Consider the following 23,564-nt stretch of genomic DNA (forward strand, 5'->3'; position numbering starts at 1 on the left):
CTGTCTAAAAAGAATGTGTTCATGCATGTACTGCATTTCACTCTCCATGACTGCGTAAGAACCTTAATAATCCTTGTAGGCAACTATCTTATGGTGTGTGGGATTTTTTCTTTGTGCTTTTTGTATTTGACCACGAAGTTCGTGAGTCAGATCTAACACATATGTTAGTGTAGAGTCTTGTGAGCTCAGCTGTCTAGGAATGTGTTGTCATTCAGCAGCTTTTCATTATTGTCTCTAAACACATACGCCCACATCCATACACACCAGAATGTTGTCTTGAGAGCAGGCACTCTTGATGCCTTAAGTTTGTGGCATATAGTAATTACACAGTATTGGAGTGAATGAATGTTCTACTGACTGGCTTATGGACCTTTTGAGTTCTTTTCAGTATTTGTCAATACATAGGTGAATAGGAGTGTGTCACATAACCCAAAAGCAGTAGATCTCCAAAGATGTGCAGTACCTAACAGGCCTAACTTTAATGGTGTGGGCTTTTGTTTTCCTAATGGGTATCCTGTATATTCTCTAGCACTTTCTTGGGATGTTGCTTTGTACTCTTGAAAATATTCTTGAGAATATTAACGTAATAGAGCAGTGATTTGGTGTCTTTGTTCTTCGTAAGATAGAAGTGGCCATTTCTAGTGTCATCTGGTCTCCATCTGTTTTGGAAAAGAGAGTAGACTTCGGTACCAAAAACCCCCACAAATACAAAGCAAATAATAAAAAGGAGAATATATATCAAACTACTAATAATGACTGTCTCTTACAGGCTTTTCAGGTGACTTTCACTTTCTACCTTATGTAATCCTGTAATGTTTGAATTTTGCATAATGAGCAGTATAACCGTTTTTTAAAAGCTAGAATTTTAACTCTCTGTGATGGACTGAGATGCAGGAGTAGATGGAAAGACTTTCATATTCTGACCCCCCCACACACACACCCCCAACCTCAAAGGATATGGAAACTAGCAGAAGGATTTGCTTATGTGCTTTTAAAAAGCAATGCCTTTTTAAAAGTGATTTCAGTGCTCGCTTTGGTGGCACATACCCTAAAATTGGAACGATACAGAGAAGATTAGCATGGCCCCTGCACAAGGATGACACACAAACTTGTGAAACGTTACATATTTACAAAAAAAAAAAAAAAATTCAGTGGTCAGTAAATGTCCCAAGCACGGACAACCAGATCTCCTGCAACATCTCTGTCTTAGTCCATTTGTGCTGCTGTAACAAAATACACGAGTCTGGGTAATTTGTAAAGAACAAAAATTTATTTCTCACAGTTCTGAAGGCTAAGTCCAAGATCAAGGTGCTGGCATTTGGAGTCTGAGGAGGGCTGCATCTTACATGACGAAAGGCAAAAGGTCAAAATAGGGACAAGTGCCATGTCTTCGCAATGACAGAAGAGAGCAATCCACTCCTGTAAGCTTTTGTTATAGTGACAGGAGGGCAGAGTCCTCATGACCTAAACACCTCCCATTAGTTTCCACTTGCCAGCACTTGCATTGGGAATTAAATTTCCAACCCATGAATTTTGAGGTATATTCAGACCATAGTATCCCCTAGAGGTGATACTGACCCTATTGACAACTCCTGGCCTTTGTGGAGAATGGCGAGAGTCTACCCTTGATGTCTGTAAAGATAGATTTAGAAAACAGAATTGACTGAAATCATGAACTGAATATACATGGAAGAGTTGAGTAGAGTTTGCTATGACAACCAAGTTTAGTGATGGGGTGAACAGTGGATCCATTCACTCTGAAGGGGAACATTGAAAAAGAAGAAGGACTTAGATGAGATTTGGAGGACATCTATAAGGAGCAGCAGTTGGAAAGGTAGGCCATTGGTCTGGTCGGAAATGGATTTCAGATTGTTGAAACCATAGATGAGATCACCCAGAGAGAATATAGGGTAAGGTGACAGCCAAGAGTGGAACCTTAAAGGACAACAACATTGGAGTAGAGATGAGTCATTGAATTAAATGCAGAAAGGAAAATAAATAAATGGATGGATGGATGGATGGATGGATGGATGGATGGATGGATGCAGGAAAGGAAGGGGCATCGGGAGAGAGAAGATAACAATTAGCGGAGAGCAGTGCATGAATGCGAAAGGGGGAAGCTAAATGTCCATGCGGATTCAGCTTGCAGTGTCGTAAGTGTTCATTTTATATGAAAGTAGTATGTTAACAGTCCCCAACACCACCACTTTGGGATTCAAGCATATACCAATAATTACCATCAGAAGGAAGCCTATCCCCATAGTAGATATGGATTGCCACAGCCCACTTTAGAATCCTGTCAGTGTCCGGCTTTGTCCCAGTCACATTAATAATTTTGGCTTAGCCCACAGAATCCTGCTGAGGTTTATTATAAACCATTTTTTGGCCGGGCGCGGTGGCTCACGCCTGTAATCCCAGCACTTTGGGAGGCCGAGGTGGGTGGATCACGACATCAGGAGTTCTAGACCAGCCCGGCCAACATGGTGAAAACCCGTCTTTACTAAAAATACAAAAATTAGCCAGGCGTGGTGGCACGAGCCTCTTGTCCCAGCTACTGGGGAGACTGAGGCAGAATTGCTTGAACCCAGTAGGTGAAAGTTATAGTGAGCCGAGATTGCGCCACTGCACTCCATCCTGGGCAACAGAGCAAGACTCCATCTCAAAAAAAAATTTAATGGACAAGAGAATTGTATTTGAAAGCCAAATGAATTTTTTAATTAAAAATCTGTTTCTGTTCATTTTCTTCGTGAACTTCAGTTATGTCCAAAACATAGTTAAGGCTGTTTTAAAGCAATGTTAAGAAAAACATAGAACATACAGAAAAGTTAACTAACAATGAAAACCCACACACCCACCAACCATCTAAATTTTAAAATTGTAATTTTACTATATTTGCAAATTTGGTACTCTGGTTTAGAAGTAGTTTGGGGAGCAGAAAGGACTTCAGTGTGTCTGGACCTCTAGGATCAAGGCTAGAGGCTGTGCTGTGAGTTGCAGATAGGTAAAACCTAGAGGGCCATGGTAAGGAATTTGGATTTTATTTATTTTTAAATTTTTTTCCCATAGGTTATTGGGATACAGGTAGTATTTGGTTACATAAGTTCTTTAGTGGTTTGTGAGGTTTTGGTGCAGCCATCATCCAAGCAGTATAGACTGTACCATATTTGTAGTCGTTGTCTTCTTCCTCTTCTTCTTCCTCTTCCTTTTCCCTTTCCTCTTCTTCCCCTTTCCCTCCTTCTTCCCCTTCCCCTNCCTTCTCCTTCCCCTCCTTCTCCTTCCCCTCCTCCTCCTTCTCACTCTGTTGCTCAGGCTGGAGTGCAGTGGCATGATCTCAGCTCACTGCAACCTATGCCTCCCAGGTTCAAGCAATCCTCCTGCCTCAGTCCCCCTAGTAGCTGGGATTACAGGCACGCGCCACCATGCCCGGCTAAGTTTTGTATTTTTAGTAGAGACGGGGTTTTGCCATGTTGGCCAGGCTGGTCTCAAACTCCTGACCTCAGGTGATCCACCTGCCTTGGCCTCCAAAATGGTTCGATTACAGGCGTGAGCCGCCGCATCCGGCCTGTTCATAGTCTTCTATCCCTCGCCCCCTTCCCCACAAGTCCCCAAAGTCCATTGTATCATTCTTAATGCCTTTGCGTTGTCAAAGCTTAGCTCCCACATATCAGTGAGAACATGTTTGGTTTTCCATTCTTGAGTTACTTCACGTAGAATAATAGTCTCCAGTCTCATCTAGATTGCTGCAAATGCTGTTAATTCATTCCTGTTTATGGCTTAGTAGTCCATCATATATATACACGCATACACACGCACACCCCACAGTTTCTTTATCCACTCGTTGATTGATGGGCATTTGGATTGGTTCCATGATTTTTCTCTGGGTAGATGCCCAATAGTGGGATTGCTGGATTAAGTGGTAGTTCCACTTTTAGTTCTTTAAGGAATCTCCACATTGTTTTCCATAGTGGCTGTACTAGTTTACATTCCCACCAGGAGTGTAGAGGTGTTCTCTGATTACCACATCCATGCCAACATGTATTTGTTTATTGATTTTTTGATTATGGCCATTCTTGCAGGAGTGAGGTGGTATTGTATTGTGGTTTTGGTTTGCATTTCCCTTATCATTAGTGATGCTGAGCATTTTTTCGTGTGTTCATTGGCCATTTGTATATCTTCTTTTGAGAATTGTCTATTTATGTCCTTAGCCCACTTTTTGATGGGATTGTTTATTTTTTTTCTTACTGATTTGTTTGAGTTTGTTGTAGATTCTGGGTATTAGTCCTTTGTCAGATGTATATTGTGAAGATTTTCTCCCACTCTGGGTTGTCTGTTTACTCTGCTAACTGTTCTTTTGCCATGCAAAAGCACTTTAAGCTCCAGCTATTTATCTTTGCTTTTATTACATTTGCTTTTGGGTTTTTTGTCATGGAATTTGGATTTTATTCTAAGGGCAGTGAAAAATTATTGAAGATCTTAACCAGTGGATTCGTGTTATTCCCTTAAATTCCTCCAAATATGTATTAAAGGAAATATTGCTGATGATAAAGGGGAGATGAGAAAGGTAGGTGGATTGTTATGGTGAAATGTATCTTTAAACTGCTGGGACCCTTCTCGAACCATTGCTACTTCCAACTTGGGCATCTCCATACTCTAGGGATTGTCAGTTTCAAAACTCAGACATGCGCCCATGTGCTTCACATCCTTCAAGGTCACAGAACACTCCAAATGGCTTGATGGTGGACCAGGCCCTTTGGAAGGCAGCGTCCCCCCCGGGATAAAGCAGTACCAACTGGAGTCCACTCTTAAAGGTGCCTTTGCTATCACTTGAGCATGAAGGTCACACACGAGCTTGTGAAGGAATTAACTCCTGTGTTGCTTAACAACTGGGATGGATTCTGAGAAATGCATCAGGTAGTTTCGTCGTTGTGCAAATGTCATAGAGTGTACAGTACTTACATAAACCTAGATGGTATAGTCAACTACCTAGTAATCTATGTGATATAGCCTGTTGCTCCTAGGCTGTAAACCTGTACAGCATGTTACTGTGTTGAATACAGTAGGTGTTTGTAGCACAAAGCACTAAGTGATAGGAACTTTTCAGCTCCATTGTAATCTTATGGGACCACTGTCATGTAATGCAGTCAATCATTGACTGAAACCTTATCAGGCAGCTACATGACTGTGTAAGATAATTAAGCTTGATACTTAGCAAACCTGAACATAAGAAACAAATTCTGTAATGCAGAAGTTTTGGGGAGTGTTATTTCCTGGTTTTTGCCTACCAAAATCTTGGGTAATTATATTAAGAGTTGATGAGCCTAAGGACATACATGATTTTTGAGAATTATTACACTCATACTTTAAAGAGGATAGTTTTTAACTGTATTATTTATTTATTTATTATTTATTTTTGAGATAGAGTTTTGCTCTGTCACCCAGGCTAGAGTGCAGTGGTGTGATCTCAACTCACTGCAACCTCCCCCTCCCGGTTCAAGCGATTCTCCTGCCTCAGCCTCGTGAGTAGCCGGGATTACAGGCGCACGCCACCACGCCCAGCTGATTTTTATATTTTTAGTAGAGATGGGGTTTCACTATGTTGGTCAGGGTGGTCCTGAACTCCTGACCTCGTGATCTGCTGGCCTCGTCCTCCCAAAGTGCTAGGATTACAGGTGTGAACCACCACGCCCGGCCTTTAACTGTATTTTTAAAACTAAATCATGAAAAATGATTTATTTACCAATGTATTTGGATCCTACTGAGGAATGTCATTTCTTCTTTTGGGTAGTTGTTACTGTGTTTCTTTTCCTTCTTATTTAAATTTAAGTTAGGGTCTTACTCTGTCACTCAGGCTGGAGTGCAGTGGTACGGTCACCACCTCTTAGGCTCAAGTGATGCTCCAACCTCAGCCTTCCAGTTAGCTGGCTGGGCTCACATGTATGCACCACCATGCCCAGCTAATTTTTAAATTTTTTGTAGAGACAGAGTCTCGCTATGTTGTCTAGGCTGGTCTCGAACTCCTGACCTCAAGCAGTCCCTCCACCTCAGACTCCCAAAGTGCTGAGATTACAGGTGCAAGCCACCTCACCTGGCCTGTATTTCTATAGAATACAGTCTTACTTGTTCATATGTTCTGTAAAATCTTAGCTGCCTGGTATATTAATTAACAGAAATAATTGTGTCGTGCCTCCCCTTGCCCCCACAGAAATATTTTATATATGTGTTCTTTTTGGTGGCTGTACTCTTTCTGCTATAACCAACTTTTGATGTGTGGTAGGACTTGTAAACCTCTGTTACCCTGGAAAGTCACATCTTTCACTATTGAGCCAGAGCTGAAAATATCTCTGTTGCATAGCACCGTAACACTTCCTGCAAAATACCGTTTAAACATTCCCACCCTCCACATCACTGCTATTATTTGCAGAGTTACAGATAGGAAAGATAATATTTTCAGAGGACATATTGTGAGTGTGATACACTGTTTATGGAGAAGCAACCTGCATGCCTCCCCCCCCCCACGCCCACTCCCCTGCCCAAAGGAAAAAGTAATGATCCAGGAAAAGGAAAAGAATGACCCAGGCTTTTTGTCCCATCTAGCTTGTAGAGCAATCATATGACAGCTAGTTGAGAGTGACTCCCCTAACATCAGTTCAAACTTTTAGGCATGGAAAAGTTATTTAGAAGTGGACTTAAACATCTTTGGATTTTATGGCTGGGCATGGTGGCTCACACCTGTAATCCCAGCACTTTGGGAGGCCAAGGTGGGTGGATACCTTGAGGCCAGGAGTTGAGACCAGTGTAGCCAACATGGTGAAAACCCATCTCTACTAAAAATACAAAAATTAGCTGGGTTGGTGGCTCACACCTATAGTCCCAGCTACTTGGGAGGCTAACGCTGAAGCCCAAAAATCGCTTGAACCTGGGAGATGGAGGTTACAGTGAGCTAAGATTGTGCTACTGTACTCCAACCTGGGTGACACAGCGAGACTCTCAAAAAAAAAAATTCTTGGATATTTAAGAACCTATGACAAAGGACATGCATTAAACTGTTTCTCTTTGGTTAATGAAAATGTGGTTTTAATTTTATCAAAAAAGTATTTACAAGGTGACAGAAGGTGAGATAGGCAATATTTGGGGTTAGAGATGGGTTGGAACAGTTCACATCAGAACATGTTGAGAAATAACATACTCGTTTATGATTTAGTTGTAGGCTTGACATTAGCATTCATTTGCATGTTTTAAACATTCTTTATAAACAAATATGTAAGTCACTCTATTTCAAACTTAAGGGAAAAGCACGCAAGTTTGTTCATCAAATGAAATATTAGGCAAAGCTCAAAAGAAGTGTTACACTATGCAATGGACGTATTTTTGTGTTTATATAGAAGGAAAACTGTAGGGTTGGGGTGTCTGAGAGCCACCTTTTCTTACTTGGGTGTGTGTGGGGAGCACCTTGGGCAGTTAAATATAGGATTTTGAAACTTAGAAAACCACTGATCTAAATGATCCATAAGGTTTTTCTAAAAAGTGTCATCTTTTGGTGTCTGATACGAAACTGTTTAGTGCCTATGAGTTTAACTTCTAGTTTTTTTTTTTTTTACTGAGAAATGGTTAACTTCCAACATGTTCCCCAGTCACTTCCATTGTTTGTCTTGTTAACTTTGTTTCTTCATAGTGCCTTCTTGGAATAGTTTCATGTCCTCCTTTTGGATGATGTAATACTGTGGTTTATGTGGTTGAAATGTTGTTTTCTACTACACCCCCAAAATTAAGAACTTCTAGAAGTTCATCATCCCCAGAGTTTTATCCAGCGAGTTCTTTCATAGGAGATGGTCAAATCCAGGCAAATACATGTTGACAACTTCACATAGGGGATTAGAAGATTTAATGGGAGATTTTTTTCCCCCATCCAGCCTTCTCTCTAGCTCTGAGACGCTGTGACTGCCTGAATAAGAGGATGGGTATGCCAAGGAAGTGTGTGTCATATTCGGGGCAACCCACTGGGTGCTTAGGAGGAGCAGCATGAACACCGGGAAAAGAGCGTCTGGAGAGACCTAGATAGTAGGCTGTTGCTAGTGCTGTTTGGCTAAACACACTACCTAAGTTTTTGCCTCAGTTGCCTCAGCTATAAAATAGATAACTGTCATTTTGATGTACAGTGTAGTTAGTGATTAAGGATACTTTGGATCAAGACAGATCTGAGCTTGTTCGACCACTTAGTACCTTGAGCCTGACTCTCAACCTTGCTAAATTTCACCAGTAAACAGGAGCAGGAGATTGTTAGAAAGGGTTTCATGAAATGATGAATTCTAGTGCTCAGCATCAGGCCTGGCAGTAACAGTTGTCCTGTGAGTGGGAGCTGCTGCTCTCTACCTCAGTAGCATCAGGCAGTGTATTCATCCCCATTTGGGTGGTTAGGAGAGCAGTTGATTTGAAGGAAAGAAAAACAAAGTGTTTTGAAAAATACAGTGTTCTGTAATTCTAAGACATCTGTGTATTACCATTTCTTGCATATATTTGTGGATTTCCCTGTTCCTACTGATTTTGAAAGTTATGTAAAATGACTTTCCTAAACACGGGTTTTCTTCCCAGATTAGGATTTAGAAAGTCTGTCTTCCATTGATCCCAGTGTTTGCTCACATGAACCTTGTGCTGTGTTCTAGGTAGCACAGGTGGAGTGCAGCGGAGGTCCCTCCCGCTGCCGTCATGCCGTTCCCGTTCGGAAAGTCTCACAAATCTCCAGCAGACATTGTGAAGAATCTGAAGGAGAGCATGGCTGTTCTGGAAAAGCAAGACATTTCTGATAAAAAAGCAGAAAAGGTATGGATTTGGCTTTATTTATATTTGAAATCTCTTAATTAACAAATGCAAGACACCTTACGTGAGAAATCAGTAAGTCCCAATTTGGGTTTATTTTGGATTTTAAAAATAACATCGAAAAGCAGCATATCCTGCTGTTGCAACATACTAAAATTCTGGACTTTCATCTAACAAATAGATTTCTGACTGTTCTCTCAGGTTTTCAAGTTTATTTAAATTGTGTTTATTTCATTCTTGAAGTGTTTGATTCTTATTTATTTATTATTACTAATTACTTTTGTAGAGACAGGGTTGTGCTATGTTGCCCAGGCTAGTCTCAAACACCTAGCCTCAAGCGATCTTTCCACCTCTGCTTCCCAAAGTGCTAGAATTACAGTTATCAGTTATCTGCTTGGTTGGTTTGTTTGTAAAAGTTTTAGACCAAGAACAGAAGGAAGTAAAGTACACTTGAAAGAAGGCCAAGCAGGCAACTTGAGAGATATAAGTGCCACAGTTACCTGATTCTTGAAATCAGTGGTTCCCCCACAATCTTCCTGGGAGGACACCCCTCCTGGTTTTCTTCCTATATTTACTGTATCCGTGCCAAGTGCCTCCAGCTACCCAGTCACCCCAGTCCAAAACCCAGCTTTCATTCCACTTGTGTCTTGCCCTGTCTTCCCTAAAACATAATTGTTCACTAAATCTTGTTCAACTCCCTAAATTGTTTATGAATCAATTCTGACTTCCATTCCTTCTAGAAGAAGATGTTCATACTCTTTTTGATTTTAGCAGTAGCCTTCTTACTGCACTTTCTAAAAATCATCTCTACTTTACATCTTCAGTGTAGATTCTTCTTGTAACACACAGGACCTTCGTGATCTGGTCTTTGTTTCTCTGAGTAAATTGTAGAGGTTTAGTGTCACTTACCCAAAATGCTTGGGATCAGAAGTGTTTCAGAGTTTGGATTTTTTTTTTTTTAAGGAATATTTGCATGTACATAATGAGATCTTGGGGATGGGACCCATGTCTAAGTATGAAATTCATTTATGTTTGATATACACCTTATATACATAGACTGAAGGTAATTTTGTACAGTATTTAAAATTTGCATTAAATGAAGTTTGTGTACATTGAAGTATCAAAAGGCACAGATGTTGCTCTCTCAGCCACCAATGTCACAGTCTCTAGTTCTGTGGCATCATCATCATTCCTGACTCTGAATTTATATGCTACCAATAAGCAGCCATTTTCTTACACTTATTCACATGTAAGTACTTAACAGTAAAAAATATGACATATCATTAATAATACCAGGCTGGAGTGCGATGGTACTGGAACTAAGATGGTACCTTAGTTCAGGATAACTAAGCAGCATAGTAGTTGTATCACTTGTATCTGTTCTAACCTCTTAGATAGAATGTCATAATCATTATTTGATTTGGGATTTCTGTTGTAAGGATTATACTGCAGTGTAGAATGGATGCTTTCAGGTGAGTTGGAGGAGTATACAACTAATTATTCCTGCTCTAAATGGTCCTAGCTTCGGTACCTATGAGTTATCATTTCTGTTCTGTCTGTATTTTCCTTTATTGCTTATTATTACCTTTTGGTATGTGCTGCTGGCTGATCTTAAGCTTACCCAGCTTCCTTTCATTTTCTCATTCTGTTCAATGTTTCTAATGCCCTTTGGACTAGGAAACTAGATTAATTGAAACAATTTATAATAAGAGAATATAGATTCTAAGATAACTTCCTTGGGTAAGGTAAGTGATACTGTTTTTTGTTTTTTCTTTTTTGTTTTTGTTGTTGTTGTTGTTTTCTGAGATGGAGTCTCGCTCTGTCGGCCAGGCTGGAGTGTATTGGCACGATCTCAACTCACTGCAACCTCTACCTCCAGGTTCAAGCAATTCTCTTGTCTCAGCCTCCAGAGTAGCTGGGGACTACAGGTGCCTGCCACCATGTCCGGCTAATTTTTGTAGTTTTAGTAGAGACGGGATTTCACGATATTGGTCAGGCTGGTCTCGAACTCCTCATCTCAGGTGTTCCACCCACCTCAGCCTCCCAAAGTGCTGGGTTTACAGGTGTGAACCACCATGCCCTGCTGGCAAGTGGTATTGTAAGCACAGGATTCAAGTACATTTCTCATTTTATCAGTCAATGGGATGTAAAAATACGAAAAGTTTAGCTCCAGAAACTAGAAACAAAGTGACCTCAAGAAGTTAGAGGGGACTTTTGACTGAACCACATTAACATCTACTCACTCAGAGGGTAATAGCACAAACTTGGCCTCCCTCTCATGGCTGGACATCTTCAACTTCAGGAAGCACTCAGCAGTCCTGATAGCCTATGGGCTTTGCACAAGTTGGAGGCAGCTACAGCCAGCAGAGAGCAGAGGTGTTACCCGTGACTAGGCTCTAGAGGCAGTCGGGAGAGAGCAGACCCCACAGAGTAGACATGATACATGTCTGCTGGAACTGCCCTCAGTGCCTATTCCTTAATCCTTATCCTAAAACTGCAAATTGATGAAAGGGTAATGTGTATGTCCTATAAATTTAAAATGGTTCATCTTTTGTCTGTGGCTAAATATGTTGTCTACTCATTACATTCGTTCTATTCATCAGAATCATACTGAACACTTACTAAATGCTGGGTCAGATTTTAGTCACTGGGGATATAATACTTGATAAGATGGACAAGGTCTCTGCTCTTTCATAGCTTCCGTTCTAATTAAGGAAAGCTGAACACTAAATAAGTAAACATAACTGAGTAAGAATTTCAGTTGGCAGCAAGTGCCACAAAAGCAATCGAATGTACTGATGTGATGATAGAGACATTTCTTAAACTTTTGGGTCTCGGGACCCCCTTTATACTCTTAAATTATTGAAGACCGAAAAGTGATTTGTGTAAGTATAGGTGTGTTATCTATTGATGCTACGCTATTATAAATTAAAACTGAAAAACTTAAAAATATTTATTAATACATTTAAAAGTAATAAGCTCATTATAAGTTATAATAATGTATTTTTATGAAAAATAACCATACTGTCCAAAACAAAAAATTTAGTGAGAAGTGTTAGCATTGTTTTAAGTTTTGAAAATCTCAGTGTCTGGCTTAATAGAAAACAGCTGGATTATCTTAGCTACGTTTGTAGTCAAACTGCTCAAACATTATTTTGCTTTAAGCATATAAAGAAAATGTATACCTAAAGTTGGACTTGGTGGCTCACACCTGTAACTTTAACACCTGGGAGGCCGAGGTGGATGGATCACTTGAGGCCAGGAGTTCAAGACCAGCCTGGCCAACATGGCAAAACCTTGTCTCTACTAGAAATACAAAAATTAGCCGGGCACGGTGGCACACGCCTGTAGTCCCAGCTACTCAAGAGCCTGAGGCACAGGAACTTCTTAAACCTGGGAGGCAGAGGTTGCAGTGAGCTGAGATGGTGCCGCTGCACTCCAGCATGGATGACAAGTGAGATTCTGTCTCAAAAAAAGAAAAGAAAAAGAAAACCTGGTCTCATAGCTGTGTAGTTAGAAAAAAAGAGCAGTATTTTAATAGCCTTTCAGATACTGTAACATATTTAATACCACACAATAGGTGGTTTCTTGATTGGTTACAGAACATTAAACTATATGAATGAACTTTTTATACTCGGTACTTTGAAAGAAACTTTTACCAGTACATGATTTTATAACATGTTTTGGTCATTTAGAAAGTACAAATGGTGGCTGAGCATGATGGCTCATGCCTGTAATCCCAGCACTTTGGGAGGCCGAGTCGAGTGGATCACTGGAGTTCAGGAGTTCGAGACTAGCATGATCAACATAGTGAAACCCCATCTCTACTAAAAATACAAAAAATTAGCCGGGCGTGGTGGCGTGCTCCTATAGTTCCAGATGCTCAGGAGGCTGAGGCATAAGAATTGCTTGAACGGGGGAAGCAGAGGTTGCAGGGAGCCAAGATCGTGTCACTGTACTCCAGCCTGGGTGACAGAGTAAGACTCTGTCTCAAAAAAAAAGAAAGTACAAATGGTCCCCCACTTAAGATTTTTCAACTTTACAGTGTTGCAAAATAGGTGTACATTCAGTAGAAACCATACTTTGAGTACCCATACAACCATTCTCTTTTTCACTTTCATAACAATATTCAGTAAATTACATGAGCTATTCCACACTTTATTATAAAATAGGCTTTGTGTAAGAGGACGTTGCCCAATGATAGGCTATTGTATTCCAAGCACATTTCAGGTAAGCCATGCTAAGCTGTGATGTTCTGTGAATTGGGTGTGTAGTACATGCACTTTTGACTTAACAATATTTTCAACTTTTGATGGGTATATCTGCGTGTAGCTCCATCATCAGTTAATGAGGAGCATCTGTGTTGGATCACTGACATAATACAGATCTCCCAGATGTTGACACATTATACAGATTATCAAGATTATTATTAAGATTAACATTTTTAAATAACACTACTGATCTAGCTGGGCGCAGTGGCTCACGCCTGTAATCCCAGCACTTTGGGAGGCTGAGGCGGGCGGATCACGACGTCAGGAGATTGAGACCATCCTGGCTCACACAGTGAAACCCTGTCTCTACTAAAAATACAAAAAATCAGCCGGGCGTGGTGGCGGGCGCCTGTAGTCCCAGCTACTTGGGAGGCTGAGGCAGGAGAATGGCGTGAACCCAGGAGGCGGAGCTTGTAATGAGCCAAAATCGTGCCACTGTACTCCAGCCTGGGCGACAAAGCGAGACTCTGTCTCCAAAAAAAAAAAAAACACCACTGATCTCATTAGAAGAGTCTTGAATATTGGGATGTGGTCAAGCTTATTCATGATCTATTCAGAATTCAGATTTGGCAACAAATACAGTTCGTCGTTTTCCTTGAAATGACGGGTTCATTTTATTCATTTTAGAGAAAATATCTGCCAAATAATTCAAGTCTGAATAATTTGTCTTTCTTCCAATAACAAAAACAGTTAGTTGAACTTACAGTTGAAATAATCACACAAGGACTTTTCTTTAAGATAACCAGTCATTCTATAAGGAGCCAAAAGTACTTTATATGTACATCCCATTTGTTAACTCAAGTGTTAAAAATACTGTGTGTATATTCAAAGGTCAAGATTTAATAAAATTAATTTTTTACTGCTTCATGAGCATTCTTAAGTTGGACTTTTTTTTTGTTTCTTTCTTGAGACGGAGTCTCGCTCTGTTGCCAGGCTGGTGTGCCGTGGCACAATCTTGGCTCATTGCAACCACCACCTCCTGGGTTCAAGAGATTCTCCTGCCTCAGCCTCCGAAGTAGGTGGGATTACAGGCATGCACCACCATATTCAGCTAGCTTTTTTTTTTTTTGTATTTTTAGTAGAGACAGGGTTTCACCATGTTGGCCAGGATGGTCTCAATCTCCTGACCTGGTGATCCGCCCACCTCAGCCTCCCACTGGACTGACATTTTTTTAACTGAGTGCACGGTGATGAAGACTGCAATAACTGCCATTATAGTTTGGTGTCACTGCCTTGGTTCATGCCAAGGTGTCAGCACCATCAGTATAAATAGCAATACAGAGGGAGGAAGCGCATGTCTTATATGAAAACAGCCTTGACCTTACAGACCCTTTGAAAGGGTCTTGAGGACGTCAAGCGTCCGCACTTTGAAAGGTACTATGATAGTTAAAAGACTGTGTTTGAGAGTAGCTGCAGGTAGGGAGAATGTCCTAATTTAGGTCGGTTATGTAGGGAAAGTCTTGTTGAGAAGGTGACATTGAAAATGAGTCTTCAATGATAGAAGGCAAGTTTAGTCTCTGATGGAATCCATATCATCTGCTTGACTAAATGAATGATTTTCAACCAGGGGCAATTTTGCCCTGAAGGGGACTCTTGTAATGTCAGGAGACATTACAAGTTGTAACACTAGGGGAATACTGCTACTGGCATCTACTTAGTACAGGCTAGAGATGCTGCTAAACATGGAATGAATAGCCCCCCACAACAAAGGGTTATCCAGCCAAAAATGTTAACAGTGCCGGGATTGAGAACTCCTGCCCTAAACCAGCATTGAACAAGAATCGACTTTGCACTATTAGGATAAACAAAACAAAGACAAACATTTGAATTTATTAAAAATAAATTTTAGTTCAAAGGAAGGAGGCATTTCTGAAGAGCAATCCATGCAAATTACTTATGCTGAAGTAGCTTAGGAGGGAAAAACCCTGGAATTTCCAGTTCACTTTCTTATCAGGATTCTAAAGGAAGTAGCAACTAATGCAAATGATGAAGAGGGTACTAAGGCAAATGATGAAGAGGGTACCAAGACCTGAAAACAATGGAAAGGTGAAAATTGAATCACTAAATTGAAAACAGTGAAAAACAACTGATGTCATACTGAAAATCTGATGACTTTAAACCCAGGTGCTTGCGACTTGTTCAGCGTTGTTCTGGAAATTCTAATCAATGCATAAAGACGTGGTTTAGAAATAAAGAATATACCTATTGCAAATAAAGAGGGAAAATTAGTGTAGAGATATTTATAAACATTTACAAAATACAAGATAATTAATGGGAAGATGAGAGTTTATTAGGAGAGAGAGAAAGAGGCTAGGAAGTGCTACAGTCTTTAAAACAACCAGATCTTGCATGAACTCACAGCGAGAACTCTGTCATTACCATGGGGAGGGCACCAAGCCATTCATGAGGGATCCACCTCCATGATCCAAACACCTCCCACCAGGCCCTACCTCCAGCACTAGGGTTATGTGTTTTCTTGGGACAGGGTCTCACTCTGTCACTTAGACTGGAGTGTGGTGGCACAATCATAGCTTACTGCAGCCTCCACCTCCTGGGCTCAGTCAGTCCTCAGCCTGCCAAGTAGCTGGGACTACAAGCATGTGCCACCACGTTTGGCAGATTTTTCTGTTTTTTGTAGAGACTGAGTCTCACAATGTTGCCCAGGCTAGCCTTGAACTCCTGGGCTTAAGCTTCACCCAAATTGGCCTCCCAAATTGCTGGGATTGCAGGTATGAGCTGCCATGCCTGGCCTGGGGGTTACATTTCAGCATAAGATTTGGAGGGGACAGATACCCCAATCATATCACCAACCATATCTAGAAAATGTAATTTTACCAAAAAGTAGCTCTTTCACTATAGCAGCAAAAAAAAAAAAAAAAAAAAAAAAAAAAAAAGTATAAGATGTCCAGGAACATTTTCATCAGGAAATACTCTGAACCTGTATGAAGAAAGCTCGAGGACCTTGTTCAGAGGTACAAGAATTACCTGGTCTGTTATCAGTTGTAAATATGGAATATAGTTAAAATGCCATTTCTTCCCAAATCATGCTTAAAGCAATTCTATTCAGATCACAGCAGAATCATTTTGAAACTTTACAAATACAAGTTCTACTCTGTTTTGAAGCAAAATGCATACTTCAAAACCCATTCCACTCACATTCTTCACGCTCATCATTAGCAGAACTGTCCTTTCAGTTTTTCAGGTCAAAATCTTAAGGGGTCACCCACGACTACTTTCTCACTCCCCAGATCTATCCATTTTATCTGGGGGAAAAAAAAAAGATCCAGAATCTAATCCCATCTCCCCATTTTCCTTGTTTCCCCTGAGCTGTCCTTTTCTCTGCCCTGGATTACTGTAGTGTCCTGCTCACTGTCTCACTGGTCTCCCTTGGTTTCCCTACGACCATAGTGATTCTTTCAAAACATTAGTCAAATAATATATTCCTTAGAGTAAAAGTCAAAGTCCTTACAGGGGCCTAAAATTAGTTCTGCAGGCAAATCTTGTAAGGCCTATTTTTATCAATCTCGTGAGCTAAGAATGGTTTTTACATTTACAGAGTTGGTTAAAAAAGCAAAGTATATGAGGCAGAGACCTTATATGGCCTGCAAAGCCTAAAATATTTACTGTCTGTTCCTTTGCAGAAGAATAAATGCCAACTCCTGCCTTGAACAGTGAGGCCCATGACCTTTAGTGATCTTGTCTGCTAATATTCTTCACCACATTGGTCTCCTTTCTTCGTGCACTCCAGTCATACTCCCACCTGTTGTAGACCTTTGCATTTGGCTTTTTCCTTTGCCTGGAAGGTTCTTTGCCTAGTGCTCTATTTGGCTTACCTCCTATCTTTTTCAAGTCTTTGCTCAAGTGCCATTTTTCACCCAGCCCTCTATTTAAAATGCAGCCCTACCCTATGGCATTCCTCTTCCCCCTTATCTTGCTCTGTTTTCCTGTGCACTATACTTAATGATACATGCTATTTTCCCCATGTTAGACCGTCAGCCTTTCAAAGATAGAGCTCACCAAATAGTTGTATTTGTTGAAAATGGAATAAAAAACAGGGTTACTAATAACACAAAACACAGTCATCTTGTTCTCTTCTGAATTCTTAATCTTACCTGATTAGTTAAATATTGCTAAGACTGTTATAACAGTTTATATATTGAAATTGTGACTGAGGAGAGAGTACCGTAGCTAGATATGTTCTCTCTGGATTCTGTGATGTTGGCCGACTACTGTATTACATTTCTTTTCAGTGCTACTGCCCACAGAAGTAGTAAGATAAATGTCCTTTCTCAAGAGATCTTTACTGGTGGTCCTGGTATTGTCCGTGTAGGTTTATATTCATCATGTTCCCTGTAGTTAAGGATGATCCGGGGACATTTTTCCCAATTAGATAAATAAACATACCTAATGGATGTAATGATTGAATCACTGTGAGCTTGTTGGCAGGGTTTAGGTGATCTATAAGATAACAGTTCTCAAGTGTAAGCTGACATTCATTGTGATTAACTTATGTGAAGAGAATTAAAGGGTTTAATTAGCCAAGTTTGTGAAAGACAAAAATTGGAGGAGAATAGCACATTCTATGGGTGACTGAATTAAGCACCAAAAAAGCATTAATGGTTAGAGGGAATGGTTGATACTAATTGACAAAACACAGTATAAATACAAGTATGACTCTATACTCTTTGTAAAAAAAAAAAAAAAGACCATGTATCAAAAAGAAAATAGAATCATTAAAAACGCTTGATTAATTTAGAAGAAGGCAGAAAAAAGATGAAGGGAATTAAATAACAGTTGGGGTATGGAAAATAAGTAGTAAGATGATAGACTCAGATATACTGTATCAGTAATCACATTACATATAAATGGTCTGAATAACCCATTTAAAAAACAGCAATTGTCAGATTGGGTGAAAGAATCCCTACTATATGGTGCCTATTAAAAAATGTACAGCTAGCAACTTAAATAGGTTAAAAGAAGAATGGAAAAACACGAACTTATGTTAATACTCATCAAAAGAAAGCTGGAGTGGCTCTACTAATAGCAGACAAAATGGACTTCAGAGTAAAGAATATTACCGGGGTAAAGAAAGTCATTTTATGATAAAGTAGGGGTGAAATGTTCCAACAGATATAATAACTCTAAACATTTATGCACTTAATAACAGAGTTTCAAATTAAAGCAAAATAAAACCTGTTAGAACTGCAAGAAATAGTCAAATACACAATTAATAGTTGGAGATTTCAGTACCCCGCTATCAATAATTGATAAAACAAGCAAGCAGAAAATCAGCAAGGATTTTCTAGGTAGACTAGAATGATACTGTCAACCAACTTGACCTGATTGACATTTATAGAACACTCAACAACTGTGGAACACACCTACACATTCTTTTGAAGTTCACATGGAAGATCTACCAAGGTAGACCATATTCTGGGTCAAATAAAAAGGTCTTAGTATATTTTAAAGGATAAAGTTATACAATGGATGTTCCAAGACTGCAATAGAATTAAATTAGAAATGAATAACAGAAAAATCCTTGGAAAATCCCAAAATATTTAGGAGCTAAATATCATTCTTCTAGATAACTCATGGATCAAAGAAGATATTAGAAAGTAGTTTGAGGCTGGACATGGTGGCTCATGCCTGTAATCCTAGCAATTTCGGAGACTGAGGCGGGCAAATCACTTGAGCTCAGGAGTTAGAGACCAGCCTGGCCAACATGGCAAAACCCTGTCTCTACTAAAAAATAAAATAAAATAAAAGCTGGGCATGGTAGTGTGAGCCTGTAGTCCCAGCTACTCGGGAGGCTGAGGTGGCAGGATCGCTTGAGCCCTGGGGGTGGAAGCTGCAGTGAACTGAGATCACACCACTGCACTCCAGCCTGGCTGACAGAGTGAGACCCTGTCTCAAAAAAAAGAAGGTAGTTGGAGTGGAATAAAAGCAAAAACACATCTCAGAATTAGTGGGATGCTGCTAAGCTTTACTCAGGGAAATTTCTAGCACTTTTAAATATCTATGTTAAAATATGTTTAAAAAGAAGAAATGTCTGAGTTTCTACCCTAAAAATTAGAAAAAGAAGAGCAAATTAAATACAAAGTAAGCAGGAAAAAGGAAATAGCTATCAAAACAAATCAGTTAAATAGAAAAATAAATTAAAAGATCAATAAAATTGTTTAAACTCTAGCTAAGACTGACCAGGTGGAAGAAAACACAAATTCCCATTATATCGAGGGAGAGATTCTTGTAGTGACATTACCACAGATTGTACAAGTTAATAGGGAATAAACTTCATGCCATTAAACTCAACAGCTTAGATGAAATGGACAAACTCCAAAGATACAAATTGCCAAAGCTAACTCAAGAAAAAATAGATAACCTGATAGCCCTATATAGTTAATACCCTTCCTTACCACAGTGAAAACTCTAGGCCCAGATGGCATCGTTAGAGATTTCTACCAAATGTTTAAGGAAGAAATAATACAATTTCTATGTAAACCTTTCCAGAAAAGTTAAGAGAAATCATTCTTAACTCATTCTATGAGGTCAGAATTATAATATCGTCAAATCAGACAAAGGTATTACAATAAAATAAAACCCACAGACTAATATGTCTCACGAACATATATGCAGAATTTCTCTGTTTTAGCAAATTGAATAATAGACCAAGTGGGGTTTATTCCTAGAATGCAGAGCTGGTATAACATTACAAAGTTAATCAATATAATTCACTATATTGAAAAAGTACATGTCGGATGATGGAAAGGGGAAAAAACCCAGCATCTATTCCTGATAAAAAAAAAAAAATCTCAGCAAACTAGAAATAGAGGAAGGGAACTTTCTCAGCTGATAAAGGGCATCTGCAAAAATCCTACAGCTAGCATTATACGTATGGTGAAAGGCTAAATCATGTTATCTCTGAGATCAAGAAGACAACAGGGATATCTACTTTCACCACAACTATTCAACTTTGTACTTGGAGGTTCTAGAGCCTATGCAATCAGACAAGAAAACTAAATTAAAGGCATTCAGATTGGAAAGAAAGCAGTAAAACTTGTAATTTGTAAATGACATGATCATCTACATAGAAAAACTGAAGGAATCTACAAAACTAGTAGACTAGTAAATGAGTTTAGCAGGTCACAGGTTATAAGGTCAATATACAAAAATCAGTTTTATTTCTGTATAGTAGCAATAAACAGTCCAAAATTGAAATTTAAAAATACTTTGTATTTGAGAGTATTAGGTGTAATTGGGAAAAAAGAATGGAAAAAAAGAAAAACTAGCATTTAGAATAGCATCAAAAAATATGAAATGCTAAATACCTTTTAGAATAGCATTAAAAACATGAAATAGGGATAAATCTGACAAAGTGAAAGAGTTGTACACTGAAACCTGCAAGATACTAAGAGAAATTGACCCAAATAAGCGGGAGATTCATGTTCATGGGTTGGAAAACTCAGTATTGTTAAAATGTCACTTCTCTCCAGATGTATCTAGAGATTCTGTGCAATTCCAGCAGGATTTTTAAATCAAAGAGTTTGTTCTAAAATTTGAATTGAAGTGCAAAAGACCTGGAGTAATCAAAGTAACTAATTAAAACAATGTTGGAGGGCTCACACTGTCTGATTTCAAGACTTAAAAAGCTACAGTTGTTAAAACAGTGTGGTGTCAGTGCATAGATAGACAAATATATTAATGGAACAGATTGCAGAGTGCAGAAATAGACCTACACATATGTGGAGCATTAATTTTTGACAAAGGCATAAATGCAGTTGTGCAGAAAGAAGGTTGTTTCAGCAGTTGTTGCTGAAACTATTTAGTAGGGCAGAGAGATAGGACTCAGACCTCATACCATATTTAAAAATTAAGTCAAAATGGATCACATAGGCAAATGTAAGACCTAAAATTATAAAGTTGCCAGAAGAAAATCTTTGTGACCTTGGATTAGGCAAATAATTTTTGGATGTTATGCCAAAGCACAATTCATTAAAAAAGTTGATAAATTGGAGTTCATAAAAATTAAAACCTGTTCTTCAGAAGACACTGTTAGAAGAATGAAAAAGGCAAACCACAAACTGGAAGAAAGTCTGCAAAGCATTTACCTGATAAAAGACTGCATCTAGAATATATGAAGAATTTTCAGCATTTAACAGTAAGAAACAATCCAGTTAAGAGTGGGCAAGATATTCATATATGCATTTCACCAAAGGAGATAGGCAGATGTCAAATAAGCCCTTGAACAGATGTTAATCATTAGGAAATTGCGTAGTAAAACTATAAGGAGATTCCACTACACAGCTGTTAGAGTGGCTAAAATGGAAAGTATTGACTATACCAAATGTTGGCGAGGATACAGAGCAGCTGGAACTGCTGGTGGGAATATAAGATGGTACAACCACTTTGGAAAATAGTTTGGCTGTGTGTATTGGGGGGTGGGAGGCAAAGTCTCACTCTGTTGCCCAGGCTGGAGTGCAGTGGTGCAATCTCAGCTCACTGTAAGCTCCACCTCCCTGGTTCACACCATTCTCCTGCCTCAGCCTCCCAAGTAGCTGGGACTGCAGGTTCCCGCCAGCACACCTGGCTAATTTTTTGTATTTTTTAGTAGAGATGGGGTTTCACCGTGTTAGCCAGGATGGTCTCGATCTCCTGACCTCGTGATCTGCCCGCCTCGGCCTCCCAAAGTGCTGGGATTACAGGCATGAGACCCCGCACCTGGCCTAGTTTGGCAGCTTTTTAAACCAAACTCGAACCAACTGTATGATCTAGCCATTTAAATATTTACCCAAGAGAACAAGAAATGTATGTTTGTGAAAATACTTTTGCCTAAATGTTCATAGCGGCCTTATCTGTAAATAGCTCAGATGTGTGGATAAACAAATTGTAGTACATCCATGTAACAGCATACTACTCAGCAATTAAAAAAAAAAAAAAAAAAAACTATTGCTGTACACAACAGCATGGTTGAATCTCAAAGTGATTATGTTGAGCAAAAGAAGCCAGATTATAAAGAGCATGCAGTATATGATTCTATTTGCACAAAACTCTAGAAAACAAAGCTAATCCATAATTACAGAAAGCAGATCAGTGGTTGCTTTAGAGTTGTTAAAGATACGAAGGGGAATGGTGGCGGGGTAGAGGGAGGGGACCACAAAGGGGCATAAAGAAGCTTTTGGTGGTTTCGGTTTGGTGGTGAAGGATATGTTCACTATTTTGATGGTTTTGTGGGTGTGTATATATATATATGTGTGTGTTAATTAGGTACTTTAAATATGTGGCGTTCATTGTATGTCATTTATACCTCAGTGGTGAATAAGAGAAGACTGTTCATGTACCAACTGGGGCAGATGTGGCTTAGAAACCATAAAGCACCCAGAAAGGCCATTGGAAGGCTAGATTGCAATACTTAAAATACACTATTGAAATTCAGTGATTATCTTCTACTCTGTGTGGACAAGTCCACACTTGAGGATGTTAGAGAAGCTGCAGTGTGCTGAGACCAGGGGTGACCAGGCCGACATAGAAATTCAAAACTCTACCGTGAGGAACAGTTGAATGACCTGAAGATGTGAGGTGCAGCCTAGGGAGAAGATTTGAGCAGAGTAATGTTGTAGGGCGGAGTAGCTCTTAGGAAAATGTATTTGGGAGACCATATAACGTAACGAAAGGATTAGAACTGATTTTGGCAGGAGGTAGAATTCAGACCCATGAGTGGAAATAAAACAGGAAGTCCAACTTTGTCTTGATATTAGGAAAAACAGCAAGTGGAAGTTGACTTTTTCAGAAGATAGCAAGTTTTTTGTTTCTGGAGAGGTATTGGCATGGGCTAGGTGACCACTTAGTTAAGTGTTCTAGAAGCAATTCAAGCTTTGCACCTTTGACACATCCTTACATCGATATACCGCCATACTTTGCAAAGCGTCTTTGTGTAGAGTCCCCCATCTTATTTTGAGATAAAATTGGTTCCGGTTTCTCGTGATCCAGATGAAGAAAGCTGTTGTTTACTAGGCTCATTACTTTGACTCATTATATTCGAGTCAAATACAGAATTCACACCTAGCTCTGCCAAATCCGTGGTAAAATTATGCCTTTTTCCACTTTATTCATTATATCCCTGGGCTTTTTCCATTCATTTCTTGTGATCACATAGACAAAATGATAAATATAACATTCGAGTGTTTATTCCTTTATTTGTTGTATGTTGGTATTTGTATTTGTTTTATATGGTACACAGTTACCACATTAAGAATTACGTGTGATACAAATAGATTAGTCTCTTAGGAGGCTAATTCTTTTTAAAGAATTCATACAAAACTAATTTTCTTACATTTTAAAAAAGCGGTTAATCTTACCGTCTTTATTTTTAGATAACTAGGGGACAGGGGTGGGGTGGGACTTAGTCTTTCACTGCCAACAACCAAACAGATGTGGTGTGTGTGATGACTGTTTACACACTCTTTGCCCACCACATGCTGTATA

At 39.4% G+C, this 23,564-nt stretch overlaps 1 protein-coding gene and 1 non-coding gene across 3 annotated transcripts in view; both read left to right on the forward strand.

Moving 5' to 3' along the window:
* Nucleotides 1-23,564, forward strand: part of CAB39 (calcium binding protein 39) — a 107,855-nt gene that overhangs the window by 37,588 nt on the left and 46,703 nt on the right. For both annotated transcript variants that reach the window (XM_025404630.1, XM_025404632.1), the window contains exon 2: nucleotides 8,661-8,817. In XM_025404630.1, coding sequence (XP_025260415.1) covers nucleotides 8,704-8,817 — 114 coding nt within the window. In that variant the 5' untranslated portion in view covers nucleotides 8,661-8,703. The remainder of the gene's footprint in view (nucleotides 1-8,660; nucleotides 8,818-23,564) is intronic.
* On the forward strand, nucleotides 1,025-1,131 carry LOC112636871. The gene has a single exon (XR_003122328.1). It is a non-coding gene; the product is annotated as a U6 spliceosomal RNA (small nuclear RNA).

This window comes from Theropithecus gelada, chromosome 12, assembly GCF_003255815.1.
Source record: "Theropithecus gelada isolate Dixy chromosome 12, Tgel_1.0, whole genome shotgun sequence".
In the NCBI taxonomy this organism is placed as follows: domain Eukaryota; kingdom Metazoa; phylum Chordata; class Mammalia; order Primates; family Cercopithecidae; genus Theropithecus; species Theropithecus gelada.